The sequence below is a fragment of the Aquarana catesbeiana genome, linkage group LG05 (assembly GCF_042186555.1).
Source record: "Aquarana catesbeiana isolate 2022-GZ linkage group LG05, ASM4218655v1, whole genome shotgun sequence".
Taxonomy (NCBI): domain Eukaryota; kingdom Metazoa; phylum Chordata; class Amphibia; order Anura; family Ranidae; genus Aquarana; species Aquarana catesbeiana.
This window is the reverse complement of record NC_133328.1, coordinates 616,595,626-616,616,509: the sequence shown is the minus strand read 5'-3', so window position 1 is coordinate 616,616,509 and position 20,884 is coordinate 616,595,626. Positions and strand designations below refer to the sequence as shown.

The window sequence follows — 20,884 nt, the reverse complement described above, 5'->3', positions numbered from 1 at the left end:
ATCGTTACTGTGACACACAGGGTAACCCCAAAATAACAACCAATACAGCTGTGAATTTGGATAGAACACAACCACAGAGATAGGAGTTGCCTTCAAGCCAACCCGTATTGAGAACAGTGACATTTAATAATCGAATGGTTAGCTTTTATGGTTCTAATAAGGCAACTTTTTTTTTTTTTTACCGCGGCAGACAGATTTGTAGTTCTCAATGGTCTACGAGTCTGCTGATCAGCGCCCTTGTAGTCCATTGACACATCCAGAAGCTCAGTAACTGTCTGCCCATACAGGGGTATGGACAGAGAGCTGTAGCCAGTAGTGGTGCACTGAAATTAAAATTACGGTGCCGAAGCCGAAAATTCAGAATGCATTTGGCTGAAACCAAAATTTAAATATAAATATATATTTTTATATATACAATTGTATTATACAAGTCTTTTTAATTAAAAGTGATTGTGAAGGTTTGCATCTTTCTTTTTTTAACCACTTGGCGTCCGCGCTATAGCCAAATGACGGCCACAGCGCAGACCTGAATTTACGGGAGGCCGTCATATGACGTCCTCCCCTTTGCACGCACCCCCTGCAGGGAGCGCTCGGCATGCGCTGTGATCACCGAGTCACTGAGACTCAGGTGATCGCAGATCTGAGTAACGGGCCGATCCCGGCCCCTTACCATGTGATCAGCTGTCAGCCAATGATCACGTGATGGATCATGTGATGTAAACAAAAGCTCGGTAATCGTTTTTTTTTTTCTCTGCTCACACTGACAACGTGAGGAGAAAAATAAAGCTGATCACCGGCTTATGTGTAAGGGACATCGGTCCCGAAGAGGAAGGAGGCACATCTGCCTCATCTGTGCCTACAATTACCGCCTGCCAGTGCCCACCAGTGCCACCTATCAATGCCCATGAGTGCCACCTATCAATGCCCATGAGTGCCACCTATCAATGCCCATGAGTGCCACCTATCCATGCCCATGAGTGCCACCTATCCATGCCCACCAGTGGTGCCAATCAGTGCCTCATCGGTGCCACCTAGCAGTGCTGCCTATCAGTGTAACCTACCAGTGCCGATCAGTGCCCATTATTGCCACCCATCAGTGCCCATCACTGCCAATCAGTGCCAGCTATTAGTGCCACTTCTCAGTACCCACCAGTGCCACCTATCAATGCCCTTCAGTGCCACCTCTTAGTGCACACCAGTGCCACCTTATCGGTGCCCATCAATGCAGCCCATCGGTGCGGCCCATCGGTGCCCATCAGTGCAGCCCATCAGTGCAGCCTCATCAGCGTACATCAATGAAGGAGAAAAATTACCTGTTTGCAAAATTTTATAACAAAATATAAAAAAAAGACTAATTTAAATTTGGTCTTTTTAAAAATTTTTAACAAAAAATAAAAACCGCAGAGGTGATCAAATACCACCAAAAGAAATCTCTATTTGTGGGGAAAAAAATGATAAAAATGTAATTTGGGTACAGTGTAGCATGACCGCGCAATTGTCATTCAAAGTGCATCAGCACTGAAAGCTGAAAATTGGTCTGGGCAGGAGGGGGGTTTAAGTGCCCAGTAAGCAAGAGGTTAAATAACAAACATATCATACTTACCTCCACTGTGCAGTTCGTTTTTCACAGAGTGGCCCCGAACAGCGACTTCTGGGGTCCCTCGGTGGTTCTCGCGGCTCCTCCTCTTATCAGATAACCCTCTAGGAGAAGAGTTCTCCCTGGGGGTTACCTTGCGGGCGCGCTCCCGAGTCCAGCATTTGTGTCCACAGACAAGAATGCCGGACTCGGCCCCGCATCATTGGATTTGATTGACAGCAGCAGGAGCCAATGGCTGCGCTGCTATCAATCTATCCAATCAAGAGCCAGGACCCCGGGCAAAGGAAGAGCGCGTCCCCACTAGGTGACATTCCAGGGCTCAGGTAAATAAAACTAAAGGGCTGGTGACTGCCAGGTGTTTTTTCACCTTAATGCATAGGATGCATTAAGGTGAAAAAACATAAGGGTTTACAACCCCTTTAACATCATGAATTTAAATGAATATGAATTTATTTTCAGCCATTATTGGCACCTTTTCGGCCAATAGGCTGCTTTCACTCTGAGCAGCTGACTGAAGCGCTTTTGCATAAAAAAAAAAAAAAAAAAAAAAAAAAAAGCGCAAGAAAAGCTCAAGAAAAACGCATCCTTTTAAATTCTATGTATGTCTTCACACTGGTCCATTGGTGTTAAAATTCCTGCTTGCTGAATTTCTGGTGCATATTTGGACAGTTAAAAGAAAAAACGCGCCAAAAACGCAACTCCCTATTGAAATGCATTGAAAAACGCATCAAGGACATCAAAAAACGCACTTGTGTTGCATTCTTGAGCTACATAATATATGAAAAATGCACCAGAAGCGTGTTAAAATCATGACAACATCGGCACCTTTTTTTCCCCATCGACAAAATGCAGATAACCCTATTTTTGGCCGTTAATTTTCAGCTGCCAAAATTTCAGCACATCCCTAGTAGGCAGTGTCTGCATATGCCTGACATTGCACCCGCAACCACTGAACACAAGTGCAATGCTTTGCAGGCTTCTGTGTAAACAAAAAAAAAAAAATAAAATAATGCACTTTTTTTTTTTTACCTGCAAAAACATAAAAATGTATTATTTTTTACAAAAGGTGAACTTAGCCTTTAAAAATTCCTTTAACCACTTGCCGACCAGCCGCCGCAGTTTTACTGCAGCAGAATGGCAAGGCTGGGCGAAACGATGTTATGTTACGTCGCTTCGCCCTGTGGGCACCAGGAGCGTGCGTACCCACTGGGCGAGATGACTGCCGGGCTCCTGCAATCACTCGTGACACAGCAAGAACCGGAAACTGTGTGTGTAAAACACAGAGATCCCGGTTCTCTGAGGGGAGAAGAGATACAAAGTATGAACAGCGATCTGTCATCTCCCCTACACAGTCCCCTCCCCCCTTCAGTTAGAACACACACAGGGAACACATTTAACCCCTTGATCGCCCCCTAGTGTTAACCTCTTCCCTGCCAGTGACGTTTTTACAGTAATCAGTGCACTTTTATAGCAATGATCGCCGTATAAATGCCAATGGTCCCAAAAAATGTGTCAAAAGTGTTTGCTGTGTCCGCCATAATGATCGCAGATCACCGACATTACTAATAATAAAAAAAAAAAAAAAAATAATAAAAATAATAAATTTTGTAGACGCTATAACTTTTGCGCAAACCAATCAATATACGCGTATTGTGATTTTTTTTTACCAAAAATATGTAGAAGAATACATATCGGCCTAAACTGAGAAAATGTCTTTAAAAAAAAAAAAGACAAAAAAAAAAAAAAAAGGGGATATTTATTATAGCAAAAAGTACAAAATATTGTGTTTTTTTTTAAATTGTCGCTCTTTTTTTGTTTATAGCGCAAAAAATAAAACCACAGGGATGATCAAATACCACCAGAAGAAAGCTCTATTTGTGGGGAAAAAAGGACATCAATTTTGTTTGGGTACAACGTCGCACGACCGCGCAATTGTCAGTTAAAGCGACGCAGTTTCCCGAATCGCAAAAAATGGCCTGGTCATTCAGCAGCCAAATCTTCCGGGGCTGAAGCGGTTAAAAAGCAGTAGGGTGTAAGGCAGTCATAAAAAGAGATACTGGTAAGCCCCGTTCACACTACGCATAGTGGGGACATGTGATCACTTAAATGGGCTGCCTTATGAGCGACTGTCGCTCAAAACAAGCTCAGGGACCAAATTTTGGCCCCGAGCGATTTTACACTCGCATTTCGCCATGGTTGCCGTGCAACAATCACAGCAAAATCTTTTCACATATTTATTTGTAAAAAACTTTAGAAAATCATTTATCATTTTCCTTCCACTTCACAATTATGGGCCACTTTGTGTTGGTCTATCACATAAAATCCCAATAAAATACATTTACGTTTTTAGTTGTAACATGACAAAATGTGGAGAATTTCAACGGGTATGAATACTTTATCAAGGCACTGTAGTTCTCTTCAGCAACATAGTTCAGCTATGTTTGCCATCTTTAACCCTGTCTGTACTGTGGAGGCAGAGCTACATGATCAATTGTAAACCAGATTTGAATGCTGGCTGTCCTAAAACAAAGGGTTAAAGGTTTAGAGGTTGGGCTTCTTCCAGTGTTATCTTAATGAGGACAGACTTGGGACAGGCTCACTCTAACATCATTCACAAAAACCATGCAAAAATCTTGTTCTAAGAAACATTAAAAATATCTTTTTTTTTTTTTTTTTTTTTTTTTTTTTTACGCATGATGTGTGAATGGGAACACAAAACATATAGTGAGGTTTTCTCAAATTTGATTTCAAAAGTGGAAATGTGCTTTAAAGATGGAGAGCCACAGAAGGAAGCCGAATGGGAACAGACATGAACTTACTAACCTGAATAGAATACATAATAATTTTAAAGCAGGAAACAGCAAACTCATTCGACTCCCACAGCTTGTGATGGTCTAGATGCCTGCAGGAAAAAAAAAAAAAAAAAACACAATTGTTTAGTATTTGTTCCTCTCCACATCTTGGGGTAAATTTGCCCCCCTCACCGATTCTGGTGAAAAGGCTTTAAATAACATGTTCTTTCCTGGTTCCTCTACATGAGCGTATTGGTCATCTAAAAGGTTCTCCAAACTGTGGTCTGGAGGATGGATACAGCCCTTTACTTGCTTATAACTGGCCCTTGAGGCATCCCCACCCCCCCTTCACTGTCAGCAACAGTGGGACATTGTTCCTGTCACTGACACCGACAATGGAACACTATTCCTCCCACTGACACCAATGATGGAGCACTATTCCTCCCACTGACACCAATGATGGGGCACTATTTCTTCCATTGACACCAATGATGGGGCACTATTTCTTCCATTGACACCAATGATGGGGCACTATTTCTTCCATTGACACCAATGATGGGGCATTGTTTACTCTTACTGACATCAGGACATTTTCTATTCCCACTGGCCACAGTCTGGCCCCTCTAAAGTTTGAAGGGCAGTAAAGACCTTTGTTTGGAAAATTTGGAGACCCCTGGTCCAAGGTTCTTCTGTGATCTGACAGATACACGCGACTCTGTTTACCACTCAGAGGACAACAAGTAATTATATACAATAACCGTATGCACACTTTCATGCAGCCCTCAGGCTACTTATCCTGCTGTTCAAAATGATATATTTTCTTAACTTAGCCATATCACACAAGGATGGGGTGCAGGGGAGCACGTGCTGTGGTGGAAGGCCGGGAGAGCCGTGGTGCAGGGGAGTAGAGCCGTGGGGGGCGGGGGGAGAGCCGTGGTGCGGGGGGGGGGGGAGAGCCGTGGTGCGGGGGGGGGGGGGAGCCGTGGTGCAGGAGCCGTGGTGCAGGGGGGGGGGGAGCCGTGGTGCAGGGGGGGAGAGCAATGGTATGGGGGGGTGGGGGGGACAAGAGCTGTGGTGCGGGGGGGGGGGGACAAGAGCTGTGGTGCGGGGGGGGGGACGACAAGAGCTGTGGTGCGGGGGGGGGGGACAAGAGCCATTGTGCGGGGGAACATAAGCTGTGGTACTAGGAACACCGCAAGTTCGAGATGTCACCTGGAGGTCACAGTAAGCGAAAACTGTGATATCTCCAGTCCAGCTGAACCCAAGCACACAGCAAGTCATCCTTAGAATTGCTCGCCAAGGCTGTCCAAGGTCACAGCAAGTAAACAATATCTTACTCTAAGGCCACAGCAAGTATAAGCTGTCATCTGAAAGTCTAACGCAAGCACACACAGACACCTGAAGGTCACAGCAAGCACATACAACCAGCTGCAGAGCTCACATATGTACATCTGAAGATCACAGCAAGCACACACCTACAACTTAAGATCATGAAAGGCATACAAATGTGAGGAAGGTATGGGATGGTGGCAACACTTTAGTCCACTTTTGGTGAAATATATCTTTATGAAAGGCATACACTACCAACTCAAGATCATGTTTAATTCACAGCTAGCACAAGCTGAACCATTAAGGTCACGGCAAGCACAAGCCCTTGGGCAGAAATCATGGAAAGCAAAAGCCAATGCACAGAGGTAAAAGCAAGCTGAAGACAATAAGTAGAGGTTTTGGTAAACAAATTATGAGACTTAGAGATCACGGCAAGTAAAATCCAACACACAGAGGTCATGGCAAGCAAACACAGATGGGCAGAGGCCATGGCATGCAAAACCCAACACTGAAGCCAGGTACACACGAGTCCAATATGAGGAGACATTTGCCGGTTCAAAAAAAAAAAAAAAAAAAAAGAAAAAAATGGCCGACATTTGGCCCGTGGGTATGTCGGTTTGTCCGATGTGCATGCTGGAAAAACAGCAGCCGGCTGACTCCTGATCAGCGCTCTCAGCCAATAACAAAGAGCGCTGATTTTATTACACAGAACTTCATTTCTGAACGTATTTGTTTTGGTGTCTTTGTATGTATGGACTGCATGGCTTATTACCGACATGTGGTACACATTTCATAGCAAAATAAAGATATACTGTATTTATCGTTTCAGGAAAAACATACATTTTAAATAAGGAACTTTGAAGCAAAATAAGGGTCAGTGCCCATCTGCAGCCTCACAATTGCCATCAATGCAGCCTTATCAGTCCACATCAATGCAGCCTCGCCACTGCCATCAATGCAGCAGCCTCGCCACTGCCATCAATGCAGCAGCCTCGCCACTGCCATCAATGCAGCAGCCTCGCCACTGCCATCAATGCAGCAGCCTCGCCACTGCCATCAATGCAGCAGCCTCGCCACTGCCATCAATGCAGCAGCCTCGCCACTGCCATCAATGCAGCAGCCTCGCCACTGCCATCAATGCAGCAGCCTCGCCACTGCCATCAATGCAGCAGCCTCGCCACTGCCATCAATGCAGCAGCCTCGCCACTGCCATCAATGCAGCAGCCTCGCCACTGCCATCAATGCAGCAGCCTCGCCACTGCCTTCAATGCAGCAGCCTCGCCACTGCCTTCAATGCAGCAGCCTCGCCACTGCCTTCAATGCAGCAGCCTCGCCACTGCCTTCAATGCAGCAGCCTCGCCATTGCCTTCAATGCAGCTTGATCGATGCCCATCTGCAGCCTAGAGGGGACAGGGAGGGGGACGGGACGCGTGCCAACAGATTAGATACAGTGAGAATCTCCTACGATGGACAGAACAGTGGTCCAATGGAGGCCCAGGAGACAGGACTTCCTATTACAGAGGCCACCAAGTAAACAGGAGATTCTCACTGTATGTAATCTGATGGCGCTTGTCCCGCCCCCCTCCCTGTCCCCTCCGAGGCAGCTAAAATTGAAGTATTTGTGTATAACACACACACGCGCTATTTGCACCCCCGATTTTCAGGGTGAAAAAGTGCATGTTATATGCCAATAAAAACATTTACCTAGAAAAATGGTGACATATCAATACTTATTTTACTTGCTATATATATATATATATATATATATATATATATATATATATATATATATATATATATATATATATATATATACACATATATACACACACACACACACACATATATATATATACACACATAAATGTGTTCCGCATTTATTTTTATAAACCAGTGAAGGAAGACTAAAAGCCGTATTTTGTACAGTTCCAAAAAGTAGCGAAAGCTCGCCACACCACCCCCACCCACCTTCCAAAATTTAATTAACACCTCTGAAAAAACAGCCTATTAAAATACTGAGATGTGGCTGAGAAGAAAAGAAAGAAAAAAAACCTAAGAGATATTTTGCAGTAATTGGCCATAAAAACGTGAATCAGAAGGCAACACAAGTGCCCGGGATAATGGGAACATAATTATAATGTTGCTTCATTAAAGATACATAACTGGGAGAGTACATAGTTTGCATCTTTTTTCAAGCTGTGATTTATTGCTGTAACATAATATCAAACAATGCACGGCTCTCTAATTAATAATGTGAAAAATAAGACCAAACTGGGAGGGAAGTTTTCATTTCTTACCGTCGAAAAAAGGAAAATATGAATCGTTTGAGGGGGAAAAAAAAAACATGTTTACAAAGAAGAGGTAATGATATAGAAAATGAATGAATGGGACTTGTACAAGAAAACAAAGGCTTGCAGGCAGAAATAAAGCTTTCTGCTATTAAAACTCCAAAATGCAGCAGATTTCAAAATAAAGAGTACTAAAAGTGTTTGTAAAGGCTGAAGGTTTGTTACCTTCATGCATTCTTTGTGCTGCTCCTCCCACAAGACTCACCTGAGCCCCCTTCTTAATCCAGCGATGTGCACAAGGGCTTAGGCTATCCTGGGACTCCCTCTCCTCATTGGCCGAGACAGCAGCGGGAGCCATTGGCTCCCGCTGCTGTCATTCACAGCCAGTGAGCCAACGAGGAGAGAGGGGAGAGAAGGGCTGAGCCGCGCTCTGTGTGTCTTATGGACGCATAGAGCAGGGCTCAGGAGTGAGCACGCACTAGTGCCCCTATAGCAAGTGGCTTGCTATTGATGGCACTGGTCAAGGGGGAGGAGCCAGGAGAGCCAGCGGGTGACCCGAGAAGATGTTTGTAAAAAAAAAAAAAAAAGTCACATTTTTGGGACCATTGGCATTTATACAGCGATCAGTGCTATAAAAATGCACTGATTACTGTAAAGATGTCACTGGCAGGGAAGTGGTTAACACTAGGGGGCGATCGAGGGGTTAACTGTGTTCCCTGGGAGGTGATTCTAACTGAAGGGGGAGGGGACTGACTAGAGGAAGTGACAGATCGTGGTTCCTAGCTAATAGGAAAACACGATCTGTCCATCCTCTCAGAACAAAACACGGATTTGTGTGTTTACACACACACACACACACACTTCTGTGTTCTGTCCCTCCTGCTCGCGATCGGCGGTCATCGCAACTGTCGCCCCCCCCCCCCTGCTGAGCAGCGGGCACGCGCCTGCTATCCCGATCCCGCGAGCCGACGTATAGCTACAACGGCTTTTGAGATCGTGCCGACCTGCCGCAGAATAATGAAGCGGCAAGCGGTTAATAATAAAAATCTAACAAAGGTATTATATCCCATATACTCTATGCATTTACGCTCTGGAACTTTGCCGCAGGTGTCGACCCCACCCGGCCTGGTGGGATTTGGGTGTATATCAACGTGTGAATCCTTGTAAGCTGCACTCAGTGAGGTGCCGTCTCACCTTGGGGCAATATCTGACCTTTTAATTACGCAGGATTATCTGACAGCTCTTACGGAAATCTTGGTTGGGAGGTGCCCACGGTATGCATTTTGGTAACTGTGTGAGATGGCCATTGTTGTGTATATATAACCAGTCATGCATTTTCCAATCCGATATGCTAAATGCAGTTTCTTTGCAGTAAACCTATCCTCTGAAGAAGACCCCCAACGAAACGGGTCGAAACGCGTCAACCTTTGTCATACATTAGACATGCTTGCCATGTAATGTTATGTACATTTCTGTGTTTGCAACATTTGCACTTTTGGGTATGCCCCCTTTAGAGCTCATATTTTAACTATCATGGAAATTTTTGAATGCTAATAACTTTTAATAAAGAACAATTTTTCAAATGTACTTATTACTTATTTACCTCACTTCCTAAAATCCCCTCTGGGGGAATTTTCCCATAATATATCATTTGGGGTGTGCAGCAACAATACCTCTCCTTATATGTATTTTTCCTACACTAAAAAAAGAAACTTTTTTTTTTTTTTTTTTATATATTTTGTTATAAAATTTTTCAAACAGGTAATTTTGCAGTGCAAATCACATGTGATGTTTATGCGATGCGATTTCAGCCATACAAATAGTACAGATTTGCATCGCATTCAAACCAAGCTCGCACAGGAGCCCTTTTTTTTTGGTCTGCACCAGAATCCGATTCCAGTCGGAACTGTCAGTTCGCACTGCGATATGCAAACTAAAATGGGGGCGTCATTAACATTATAGTGACACTCCCAGCAGTTCGCATATGGCAGGTGCGATGCTGGAGCCCCCCCCGCAGTGGATTCGCAGTGTTCCCCGCATCGCACCTATGTGAACCGGGACTCAGATAAGATAACATTAGAAGAAAACATCTTCAGACACACAATTCATTATATAAATATAAATATATATATATATAAAAAAAAAATATATATATATATAAAAAAAAAATATATATATATATAAAAAAAAATATATATATATATATATATATAAAAAAAATATATATATATATATATATATATATATATATATATATATATATATATATATATATATATATATACACACACATACATATACACACACACATATACATACATTATACACACACATATATATATATATATATATATATATATATCTCACACACACACACACACATACATATATATATATATATATATATATATATCTATATCTCACACACACACACATACATATATACACACACACACACACTGTATATAAAAATGAAGAGTGAGACATACGCAAACACTGGGCGAACAGCATTATTCATATTCCCGTAAGCGGCTCTTCCAAGTAGTTCTCTGAAGCAATTCTCTGCCAGGACCCCGGGATTCTCCTCTCTTTCGGTGACGCTGGGGGATGCCGGGGGACCAATCCGACTGCAAGAAAAAAAAAAAATAAATAAATAAAAAGTCACTATTCTGAATCGGCGGATCGCTAACTGAATACAAGTGACATGACGTGCAGAGGAGACAACTGAAGGACGGCTCTGATTGTGACAAAGTGACACGGCTGATGACGAGTTCATTTTGTACCTTGTTGACATTGTGAGATGGAATATTTTTGTGTAGTGACTTCCATACCGCAGGAGACGATCTCAGGCAAAATCAATCTCTCCGCTGCAAACAGCGGAAGCAAAATTTTAGCATAAATTTCAAGTTGGTGAAAACATTTTCACCTCAAACTGATGAGGAGTGCACAGTGTCCCATCAGCGGAGACGGTTTTAAAGGGGAACTTTACCCATAGCACAAAAAAAATAAAAAATAAAAAATAATCAAGGAATATACACACACCGGCCACTTTTTTTTATTAGGTACACCTGTTCAATTTCTTGAATTGCTAAATAAATTGCTAATCAGCCAATCACATGGCAGCAACTCCATGCATTTAGACATCTAGATGTGGTGAAGACGACTTGGTGATGTTCAAACCAAACATCAGGATGGGGAAAAAAGGGGATTTAAGTGACTTTGAACGTGGCATGGTTGTTGGTGCCAGACGTGCTGGTCTGAGTATTTCAAAAACTGCTGATCTACTGGGATTTTAATACACAACCAACTCTCGGGTTTACAGAGAATGGTCCGAAAAAAAGAAAATATCCAGTGAGTGGCAGTTGTGCGGAGGAAAATGCCTTGTTGATGTCAGAGGAGAATGGGCAGACTGGTTTGAGATGATAGAAAGGCAACAGTAACTCAAATAACCAATCGTTACAACCAAGGTATGCAGAATACCATCTCTGAACACACAACACATCGAACCTTGAAGCAGATGGGCTACAGCAGCAGAAGACCACACCGGGTGCCACTCCTGTCAGCTAAGAACAGGAATATAATTTACATAATCACACACATAGGTTGGACTTGATGGACTTGTGTCTTTTTTCAACCTCACCTACTATGTAACTATGTAATAAATATCGTACTAAGAACCGTATAAGCTGAGTTTTTCAGCACATTTTTTAGGTTGAAAACCCCCCCTCGGCTTATATTTGAGTGAGGGTGCAGCCTCACTGTGCCCATCACTGTGCCCTATCTGATACAGTTTCCCAGCATTGTATCAGTGTTCCGTCTATCACGGACGAGGAGGAGGCGGGGCTTTGTTACAATGGACGGCCACAGAGCAGACTGGATGACACAGCGGGAGACACCCGCTGTTTTAGTTATCAAAGGTACAGCTGCAGATGGGCACAGTGAGGCTGCACATGGGCACAGTGAGGCTGCACATGGGCACAGTGAGGCTGCACATGGGCACTGATGATACAGGTGGGCACAGTGAGGCTGCAGATGGGCACAGTGAGGCTGCAGGTGGGCACAGTGAGGCTGCAGGTGGGCACAGTGAGGCTGCAGGTGGGCACTGATACAGATGGGCACTGATGATACAGGTGGGTACAGTGAGGCTGCAGATGGGCAGTGAGGCTGCAGATGGGCACTGATGATACAGGTGGGCACAGTGAGGCTGCAGATGGGCACAGTGAGGCTGCACAGTGAGGCTGCAAATGGGCATTGTTTACTGCCTTTCCCACCCTAGGATTATACTCGAGTCAATAAGTTTTCCCAGTTTTTTGTGGTAAAATTAGGTGCCTCGGCTTATATTCGGGTCGGCCTATATTCGAGTATATACGGTAATCGCCTCACATGCAATTACATCTGAACAGCCACGGACAGCTGCGGCACTGTCAGCTCATCATTGCTTTGTACAGGCAGAGCGGCCACAACTATCTGCATCCACCTGTGATTTTAACTGCAGGAATCGGCTGGATTCTTGATGAAGCTGGTGTACATGAAGGCCATGTAATTGAGCCCCCCCAATGTTCTTGTTCTCATACCCACATACCTGTCATTGTCCTCTATCTTCTGCATATTAAACAACAATGATGGAACGATTTTATCCATGTGTTGCGGTTCCCAGATTGTGGCGCGAAGCTCATCATTTACTGTTTTACGGACAACGCCTTGGATCCCCCGAATTCCTGCAATTCTTATTCTACAAGACAAAGTGGGAATAAAACCAAGAGTCAATAGGGAAAGGTAGGCTCATTCATGAGGCAGTCCTACAAGATAATGAAAATATAATTATAAATGATATATACTGAAATCATTGGATTATATTGTACAGTTATTGGGGAGGACCGTACACCAAAAGTCAAGGTCCGCTTACAGCTAAACTCTGAGCAAATGGATAAAATCTCCTAAAACATGTATCTGAGAGCCGTCTTACCTGACAAAAAAGAAAACCGAGCTCAGCCACACAGCACAGTTCTGTTTAGCAAAGGAAGGGACCAAAACTTTCTTCGGTGCAGTTTCAATTACAGGTTCACCCCCACCCTGCGACTGGCCAGATAAAAGGAGATAAAGCCCACTGATGAAGTCACCTGTCAGTCTGCTCTCTCCTATCAGCCTACTCCTTATACAGCAGCACAGCAGATTGTGCTGCTTCTCCCTACCCCAGTCTAAGCTCTGCTGCAAAGTGAACTGCAAGAGGCTGTTGCCAGGTTAAAATTCAGGTACTTAGCCTGCTTGCATTAAAAAAAAATATATGAGTAATGATGTATTAATGAATAAGTGTTTTTTTTTTTTTTGCCTGGGAGAGGTCCAGCCTGGGTGAAAAAATGACCAGTTACACTTACCGGTAACGGTGTTTCTGGGAAGTCTTCCAGGACGGCACCCTGAGAGATGACTGGTCCTCCTGACAGGAAACACAATCAAGTTAGAGGTTAAAAACCCCGCCCCTCCCTGCACTCCTCAGTTGTGCAAAAGTATTGACCCACACCAGTGCATGAAAGTGAAACAAAAACACCTCTAATGTATCACTATAGAAAAAATACCAACCGGGTGGGAAGTAGGCCTGCCGTCCTGGAAGACTTCCCAGAAACACCGTTACCGGTAAGTGTAACTGGTCATTTTCTCAAGTCGTCTTCCAGGACGGCACCCTGAGAGAAGAGCAAATAGTTCAGGCCTACCTTAGGGTGGGACAACCGCTTGCAGGACCTTTCTGCCGAAGGCCAGGTCCTGGGATGACAGCAGTTCCACTCTGTAATGTTTCAGGAACGTGTTCTGGCTTGACCACGTTGCTGCCTTACAAATTTGATCTACCGATGCTCCGGCTCTTTCTGCCCAAGAGGTTGCCAGAGACCTTGTAGAGTGAGCTTTAAGATTAGTTGGAGCCGTTTGACCTGAATGCTCATAAGCTATGGCAATAGCCTGTCTAATCCATCTAGCAATGGTCGTTCTAGAGGCCTGTTCGCCTTTTCTAACTCCACAAAAACTGACCAACAGATGCTGAGTCTTCCTAAACTCTTTAACCTTTTCTAGGTAAAGCAACAGACATCTCCTGACATCTAACGTATGGAAGGCCCTTTCCTTCTCATTCTGTGGATTGAGACAGAAGGAGGGTAAAATAATCTCCTGTGACCTATGGAAGCGTGAAGCTACCATGGGAAGGTACAAAGGATCCTGCTTGAGAATAATTCTATCCTCTAACAGGCGGAAAAAAGGCTCCTTCATAGAAAGAGCATGCAAATCACCCACCCTTCTGGCTGTAGTAACAGCCAGAAGGAAGGCAGTTTTAAACGAAATCAGTCTAACTGAAGATTGAGCCAACGGCTAAAAGGGTGCCCTGGTCAGGGCTTCCAGGACTAAAGATAAATCCCACGGTGGAAATTCCTTCACTTGCACCGGGGAAAGTCTCTCTCTAGCCGCTAAGAACCTCTTAATTAAAGGATCTAGAGCTAACTTAATATCCAGAAAACTAGACAAAGCCGCCACCTGAACCTTCAGAGTCCTGGTGGCTAAACCTCGGTCTACTCCCTCTTGTAGGAAGTCTAAAATAACTGGAATTTCTTTCTGGGGAACCTTTCTTGCTTCACACCAACGGGAAAAAGCCCCCCAGACCCTAGCATAAATGCGTCTAGTTACTGGCTTTCTACTCCGTAACAGGGTGTCAATCACCTTCTCTGAACACCCCTTGTTGCGCAGGCACTCCCTTTCAACAGCCAAGCTGTCAACCTGAAGAAACCGGGGTTCGGATGATAAAGAGGGCCTTGAAGCAGAAGATCCTGACGTTCTGGAAGCTGAACCGGAGGCAACACCACCCAGTTCCACAACATGGGAAACCAGGACCTTTTGGGCCACCAGGGGGCAATCAAGATCAAATTGCCCCTGGCCCGACTCAGTCTTTGAAGGATTCTTGGAATCAGAGGTAAGGGAGGAAAAGCATAAGCCAGACTGAAATCCCATTCTTGAGCCAATGCGTCCACCCCCTCGGACCCCCGTTCCCTGCAGAGGGAAAAGTATCTCTTGACTCTCCTGTTTCCCCTGCAGGCAAAGAGATCTATCTCTGGAGTACCTAGCTGTTGACAGACCATGGTGAAAACTTCTGGGTTCAGCTCCCATTCTCCCTGTTGTACTGTCTGACGACTGAGGAAGTCTGCCTTTATGTTGAAAACTCCCCTTATGTGTACCGCAGAAATGGACGGTATCCTTTGCTCCGCCCATTCTAGAATCTCCTGTGTCAAACTCATTAGGGAGAGCGACCGTGTACCCCCCTGACGGTTCAGAAAGGCCACTGTCGTGGAATTGTCGGAGAGGATCTGAACTTCCTTCCCCTTGATCCTGCTCTCGAAGGCTATTAGAGCCTCCCGGACAGCTAACAATTCCCGGAAATTGGAAGATGCAGTTCTCTGTCGTGTGTCCCATACACCCTGAGCTTGCAGTTCCTCCAGATGGGCTCCCCATCCCCAGGAGCTCGCATCGGTCGTTATTCTGACCGTCTGGAGCTGGAACCAAAGATGGCCTGCCCCTAACCTTTGGGGGTTGAGCCACCAGAGTAAGGAATTTCTTATCTTTTGAGGGTTGGCCACCAGAGTATCTAGGGATTCCTTCTTTCCATCCCATGAGGATAGAAGGAAGTTTTGCAGGGGTCTTGAATGGAGCTGGGCCCAAGGTACTGCCAGAATACATGAAGTCATGAGACCTAGAATCCTCATGATCACTCTTCTGGATACTACCCTGTGGAGCCGAATTGAAGACACTGCAGTAATCAGTGCTTCTATCTTCTCCTGTGGAAGGATCAGTTTCTGCCCAACCGAGTCCACCCACAGACCCAGGTAGAGTTTGGTCTGGGAAGGAATCAGAGAGGATTTCTCCTGACTGATCAACCACCCCAGAGACTCCAAGGTGGATATTACCCTGTCCAGGTCCTGGAGAAGGGATACCCTGGAAAGGTTGTAAACCAACAGGTCGTCTAAATATGGTACCAGGGAAATCCCCTGAAGGTGCAGGTAGGAGATGATCTCTGCAAGGACCTTTGTAAATACCCTTGGACTGGCCCCACCGAATGGTAGGGCCTGGAACTGCCAGTGCTGTGTACCCAGATCCGTGCGGATCGCAAAGCGAAGGAATACCTGGTGCTGCGGTAGAATGGGAATATGCAGATATGCATCCTTCAGGTCTATAGTAGCCATGAAAACCTCTTTTAACAGAAGTTTTCTGACCGTATAGACCGATTCCATGCGAAATCTTTTGTATCGCAGGAAGGTATTTAACTTCTTTAGATTCAGGATTAACCTGAATTTCCCGGACGGTTTGGGAACAAAAAAGACGTGGGAGTAAAAACCCTTTCCTTGCTGATCCGCCGAAACCGGGAGAATGACTCTCTGACTCACCAACTGCTCGATATTTTCCATGAGTCCTATGGCTTTTAGTTTTTCTCTGGGTAAAAAGGTTAGTAGAAATGTCTGTGGAGGCCTGGAAGCAAACTCTAGCCTTTAGCCCTCCCTTATCCACTGAAGGACCAGAGGGCTCCAGGCTATCTGCTCCCACTGAGGGATAAATAATGCCAGCCTCCCTCCCACCTTGGTGCTGGCGTCACTTAGGATCCTTGTCTGCGACCTTAGGGCCGGAGAAAAGGAGAGCTCCTTTCTGTTTGGCTTTACCAACACTTCTTTCCTTCCTTACGGTCCTTAAACCGGTTGTTGACCTGGGGGCCTCGAAAAAATGTTTTGGCCCTTTTAGGTTTAACCGGAAATTTCTTTCCCTTCTCCGTAGATCTGGAGAGGGTCTGGTCCAAATATGTACCAAACAGGAGAGACCCTTCAAAAGGAAGGCCGCATAACCTAGTCTTAGAGGTATGGTCCCCATCCCAGGTCTTAACCCATATGGCTCTTCTGGCTGAATTAACAAGAGCCGCTGTCTTAGCCGAAATACGTACAGACTCCACTGCAGCATCCGCAAGAAAGGCTACCGCCTTACCAATAACCTCCAGAGAATCCAAAAGATCCTTGGACTTGGAGGTACTTGTCACATGATCTGTCAGTTTGTTAAGCCACATGATAGTATTTCTAGCAATACAAGCTGAAGCTAAAGCCGGACTTAATGTAGCCGCATTGGCCTCCCAGGCCCTGCGTAAAAGGGTTTCAGACCTATGGTCCATCTGGTTCCTAATATTACCTGCGTCTTCAAAAGACAGGTCAGACTGTTTAGATACCTGGGCCAGAGATGCATCCAGCCTGGGAAGTTTAAAAAACTTCTCCTGTTCCTCTTCCTTAAACGGACACCTACGTTTCCAGGTTTTAAACTTTTGAAGTTTATTTTCTGGCTCCTTCCATTCTCTTAAAACAATGTCCTTCAGAGACTGGTGGATAGGTAACACCCTGGACTGAGCTTTAGACAATCCCTGATACAACCTATCTTGCACAGAAGTCTGTGCCTCTGGCTCTTGAATCTCCTCCGAAGCATAAATGGCCCCTAGGAGGCCCTCTATATCATCAGCAGAGAAAATATGTCGGCCAGGTCTGGAGCGTCCCTCTTCCTCCTGGCTATCTTCCCCTTTTTCAAGGAGGCTACGGCAGGGGTCTTCCACTTCCTCCGCCTCATCATCCGAATCCTGAAAGGATAGGGGTTTCTGAGGAGTAGTGCACACCTGTTTAACCACAGAAAAGGCACTTTCCTGGGATGACGACCCTTCTCTGCTATCTTGCTTAGTATTGATGCTAGCTTGAAAGGCTTTAAGTGTGGACAGCATTTCAGATTGTACAGAGAGGAAATCTCTCATAACCTCTGAAGTCTCCTTCCCTGATAAATTATGAATGTATTTATAACAAAACGGCTTGGTGTGCTCTGCTGCGAGTTTGTCATTGCAGTACCCACACCTTTTGGTTCGGGAAGGGTTTTTGGGTCTCTGTCTACTGGCAACACTCTGGGTTTCTGTGTCTGCAAAAAAACAAGAAGCCCATTTAGCTAGTAAAATATTAACAGAGATCCCATATGAGGGTAAGGATAGGGGGCCACCCCCTTCCTGATCTCCTCCAGCCTGGTAGACTCACCCCTAGTGGTCTCCAAAACGGCTGTATCCTCCTCTTGCTCCATTGCAACAGCGAGTTGTGGACGCCTGCTCCCTGCCCAGCAATATTGCCTCTGCTGCCTGGAACTACCCCCCCTTTTAAGGTTGGTACCTGTAGTCCGTGGCCGCTGCTGTCTCCTCATGGCATTCCGCACGCCGCCTCCATCTTGCCGAGGCCTCCGGAGCCCGCACGCTCTAGCGTCAGGGCCGCCGTGACGTCATTTCCTCCAGAAAGATCCACCGCAAAATGGCGCAGAGAAACACGCCTCCGCCGGCGCTGAGGCGGCCGGGAGACACAGCACACCCCTGCATCGCAGGAGAAAGGCAAATCTGCAGCAGAATATCTCCTAGGACCGTGAGGTAAGGAGAAGGGAGAGCAGGAACATGGTCCCTGGAGTTCTGGACACTCCAAGTGCCCAGGGTCCTCCAGTTCTCCTGGGGAGCTCTTCATTGCCCCCCAAAGTAGATAGGGAAATTGGACCCCCCAGGAAGGGCAAGCCCTACCAGACCCAAAGGTTTTCCAAAAACCTGCAGTCTGGTGCCCAGGGGGAGACTTCCAGCCCACGGCCTTAGGTCTATAGAAAAAAAACAAACTGTTTCGCTGTGGGGAAACACAATCAAAAACTGAGGAGTGCAAGGAGGGGCGGGGTTTTTAACCTCTATCTTGATTGTGTTTCCTGTCAGGAGGACCAGTCATCTCTCAGGGTGCCGTCCTGGAAGACGACTTGAGAAAAATTAAAAAATTCAGCAGCTGTAAATACAGTAGCTGCTGACCTTTATTAGGGTACTTACCTGTCCAGGGATCCCGCGATGTCGGCACCCCAGCTGATCTTCGGATCGACTCCGGGGTGCTGCCGCCGTCATTCCTGGTAAGGGAACCCGGTAGTTTAGCCTTTCGGCTTCACAGCGGGTTCCCTACTGCGCATGCGCGAATCGCTTTCTAATTGGTCCGGCGGCGGAGGAAGGAGAAGGGGGCCGAACTTCCAGGAGATCGGCCCGCTGGCCGTCTCCGGAAGTGGGGTAGGGGACCTGTTAAGAACAGGTCCCCTTCCCCACTTCCGGAGACGGCCTGTTAAAAACAGGTCCCCCCTGAAAGGTGAAAAATGTGGCACCAGAGGGCGGGGGCATATAAGCAGAAGTTCCACTTTTGGGTGGAATTCCGCTTTAAAGTAGTTGCAAACGATCACCTTGTAAAACAACCAGTTTGAAATAGAAATGAAAGCCAAAACATTTGAGTATAGATTAAAAAAATATATAGAATCACTTTTTTTTATAAGTGATCACATTCCCTTTGTTCTCAGCTACATAAGAGCTGGAGGGCGGAGCAGCAGCAGCACACTGAGCTTCCCAGTGAATGGCTGTGCGGGGGGGGGGGTGCATCAGGACAAGTTTGAACATTGGAGGAGAGCACACTGAGTTCCCAGCATAGCTAGAGAACTGACCATGGTGTGCTCTCCTGCCTAGTGTTTTAGTGTGGTCAGTTTTTGAAAGGAAGTCAGAGGGACTGACAGGAATACAAGGGATTTCACATACAGGAAGCAATACTAAAAGAACAGGAGTCTTTCTCATACAAGTACATGGTACAGCAGCCACATATCAGGAATAAAAAATGTTGGGGTACAAAACACTTTAAAGTGTAAATCCACCCTAACACTAAAATCCCAGCATCTACAGACACCCACGATCTAACGCTGACCTATCTAGCCCTGTAAAGAAGAAATCGGTATGGTACGTATACCGATTTCTTCTTTATAGGGTTAGATCGTGGGTGTCTGTAGATGCTGGGATTTTAGTGTTAGGGTGGACGTACACTTTAACATTTAGGCCGGGCATGCGCGGGGGATCCGATGCATGTTGCTGGCAGCCACGATGTCCGCCGGCCACCCGCGTTCGAGAGCCAGGACGTGGATCTGCCAATATTAACAGACAGATCTCCGTTGAGAGAGAGAGAGAGAGAGAGAGAGAGAGAGAGAGAGAGAGAGAGAGAGAGAGAGAGAGAGAGAGAGAGAGAGAGAGAGAGAGAGAGAGAGAGAGAGAGAGAGAGAGAGAGAGAGAGAGAGAGAGAGAGAGAGAGAGATCTGCTGTTCCTAGTGATTAGGAACCGCGATCTCTCTCCTCCTCCAGTCAGACCCCCATACAGTTAGAAACACCTCCCAGGGAACACGCTTAACACTACCTGATCGCCCCCTAGTGTTAAAAAGTTCACTGCCAGTGACATTTATACAGTAATTAGTGGCTATTTTTAGCTCTGATCGCTATATAAATATCACTGGTCCCAAAAAAGTGTCAAAAGTGTCAAATCTGTCCGCCACAATGTCACAGTCCTGTAAAAATCGCTGATCACCGCCATTACTAGTAAAAAAAAATAAAATAAATAAAAATAACAATAAAAATGCCATAAATCTATTTCCTATTTTGTAGATGCTATAACTTTTGCGCAAACCAATCAATATACGCTTATTGCGATTTTTTTTTTACCAAAAATATGTAGAAGAATACATATTGGCCTAATCTGTGAAAGAAATTTGTTTGTTTTTTTTATATATTTTTGGGGATATTTATTATAGCAAAAAGTAAAAAATATAGCTTTTTTTTTTCAAAATTGTCGCTCTCTTTTTGTTTATAGCACAAAAAATAAAAACCACCAAGGTGATCAAATACCACCAAAAGAAAGCTCTATTTGTGCAATAAAAAAAAAGAAATGGGTATTCCCGCGCTACCTAGGTTTTGTAGTACAAAAGTGAAATTTGGCTGCAGCAAAAACACAGATAGGGGTCAAACCCCATCCACC

General features: G+C 45.2%; 1 protein-coding gene across 1 annotated transcript in view; it reads right to left on the bottom strand.

Moving 5' to 3' along the window:
* The window catches only part of EFR3A (EFR3 homolog A), a 194,655-nt gene that overhangs the window by 107,922 nt on the left and 65,849 nt on the right, over positions 1–20,884 (bottom strand). The window contains 3 exon segments of the mRNA XM_073632263.1: positions 4,421–4,499; positions 10,496–10,633; positions 12,589–12,738. Of these exon segments, the coding sequence (XP_073488364.1) occupies positions 4,421–4,499; positions 10,496–10,633; positions 12,589–12,738 (367 nt within the window).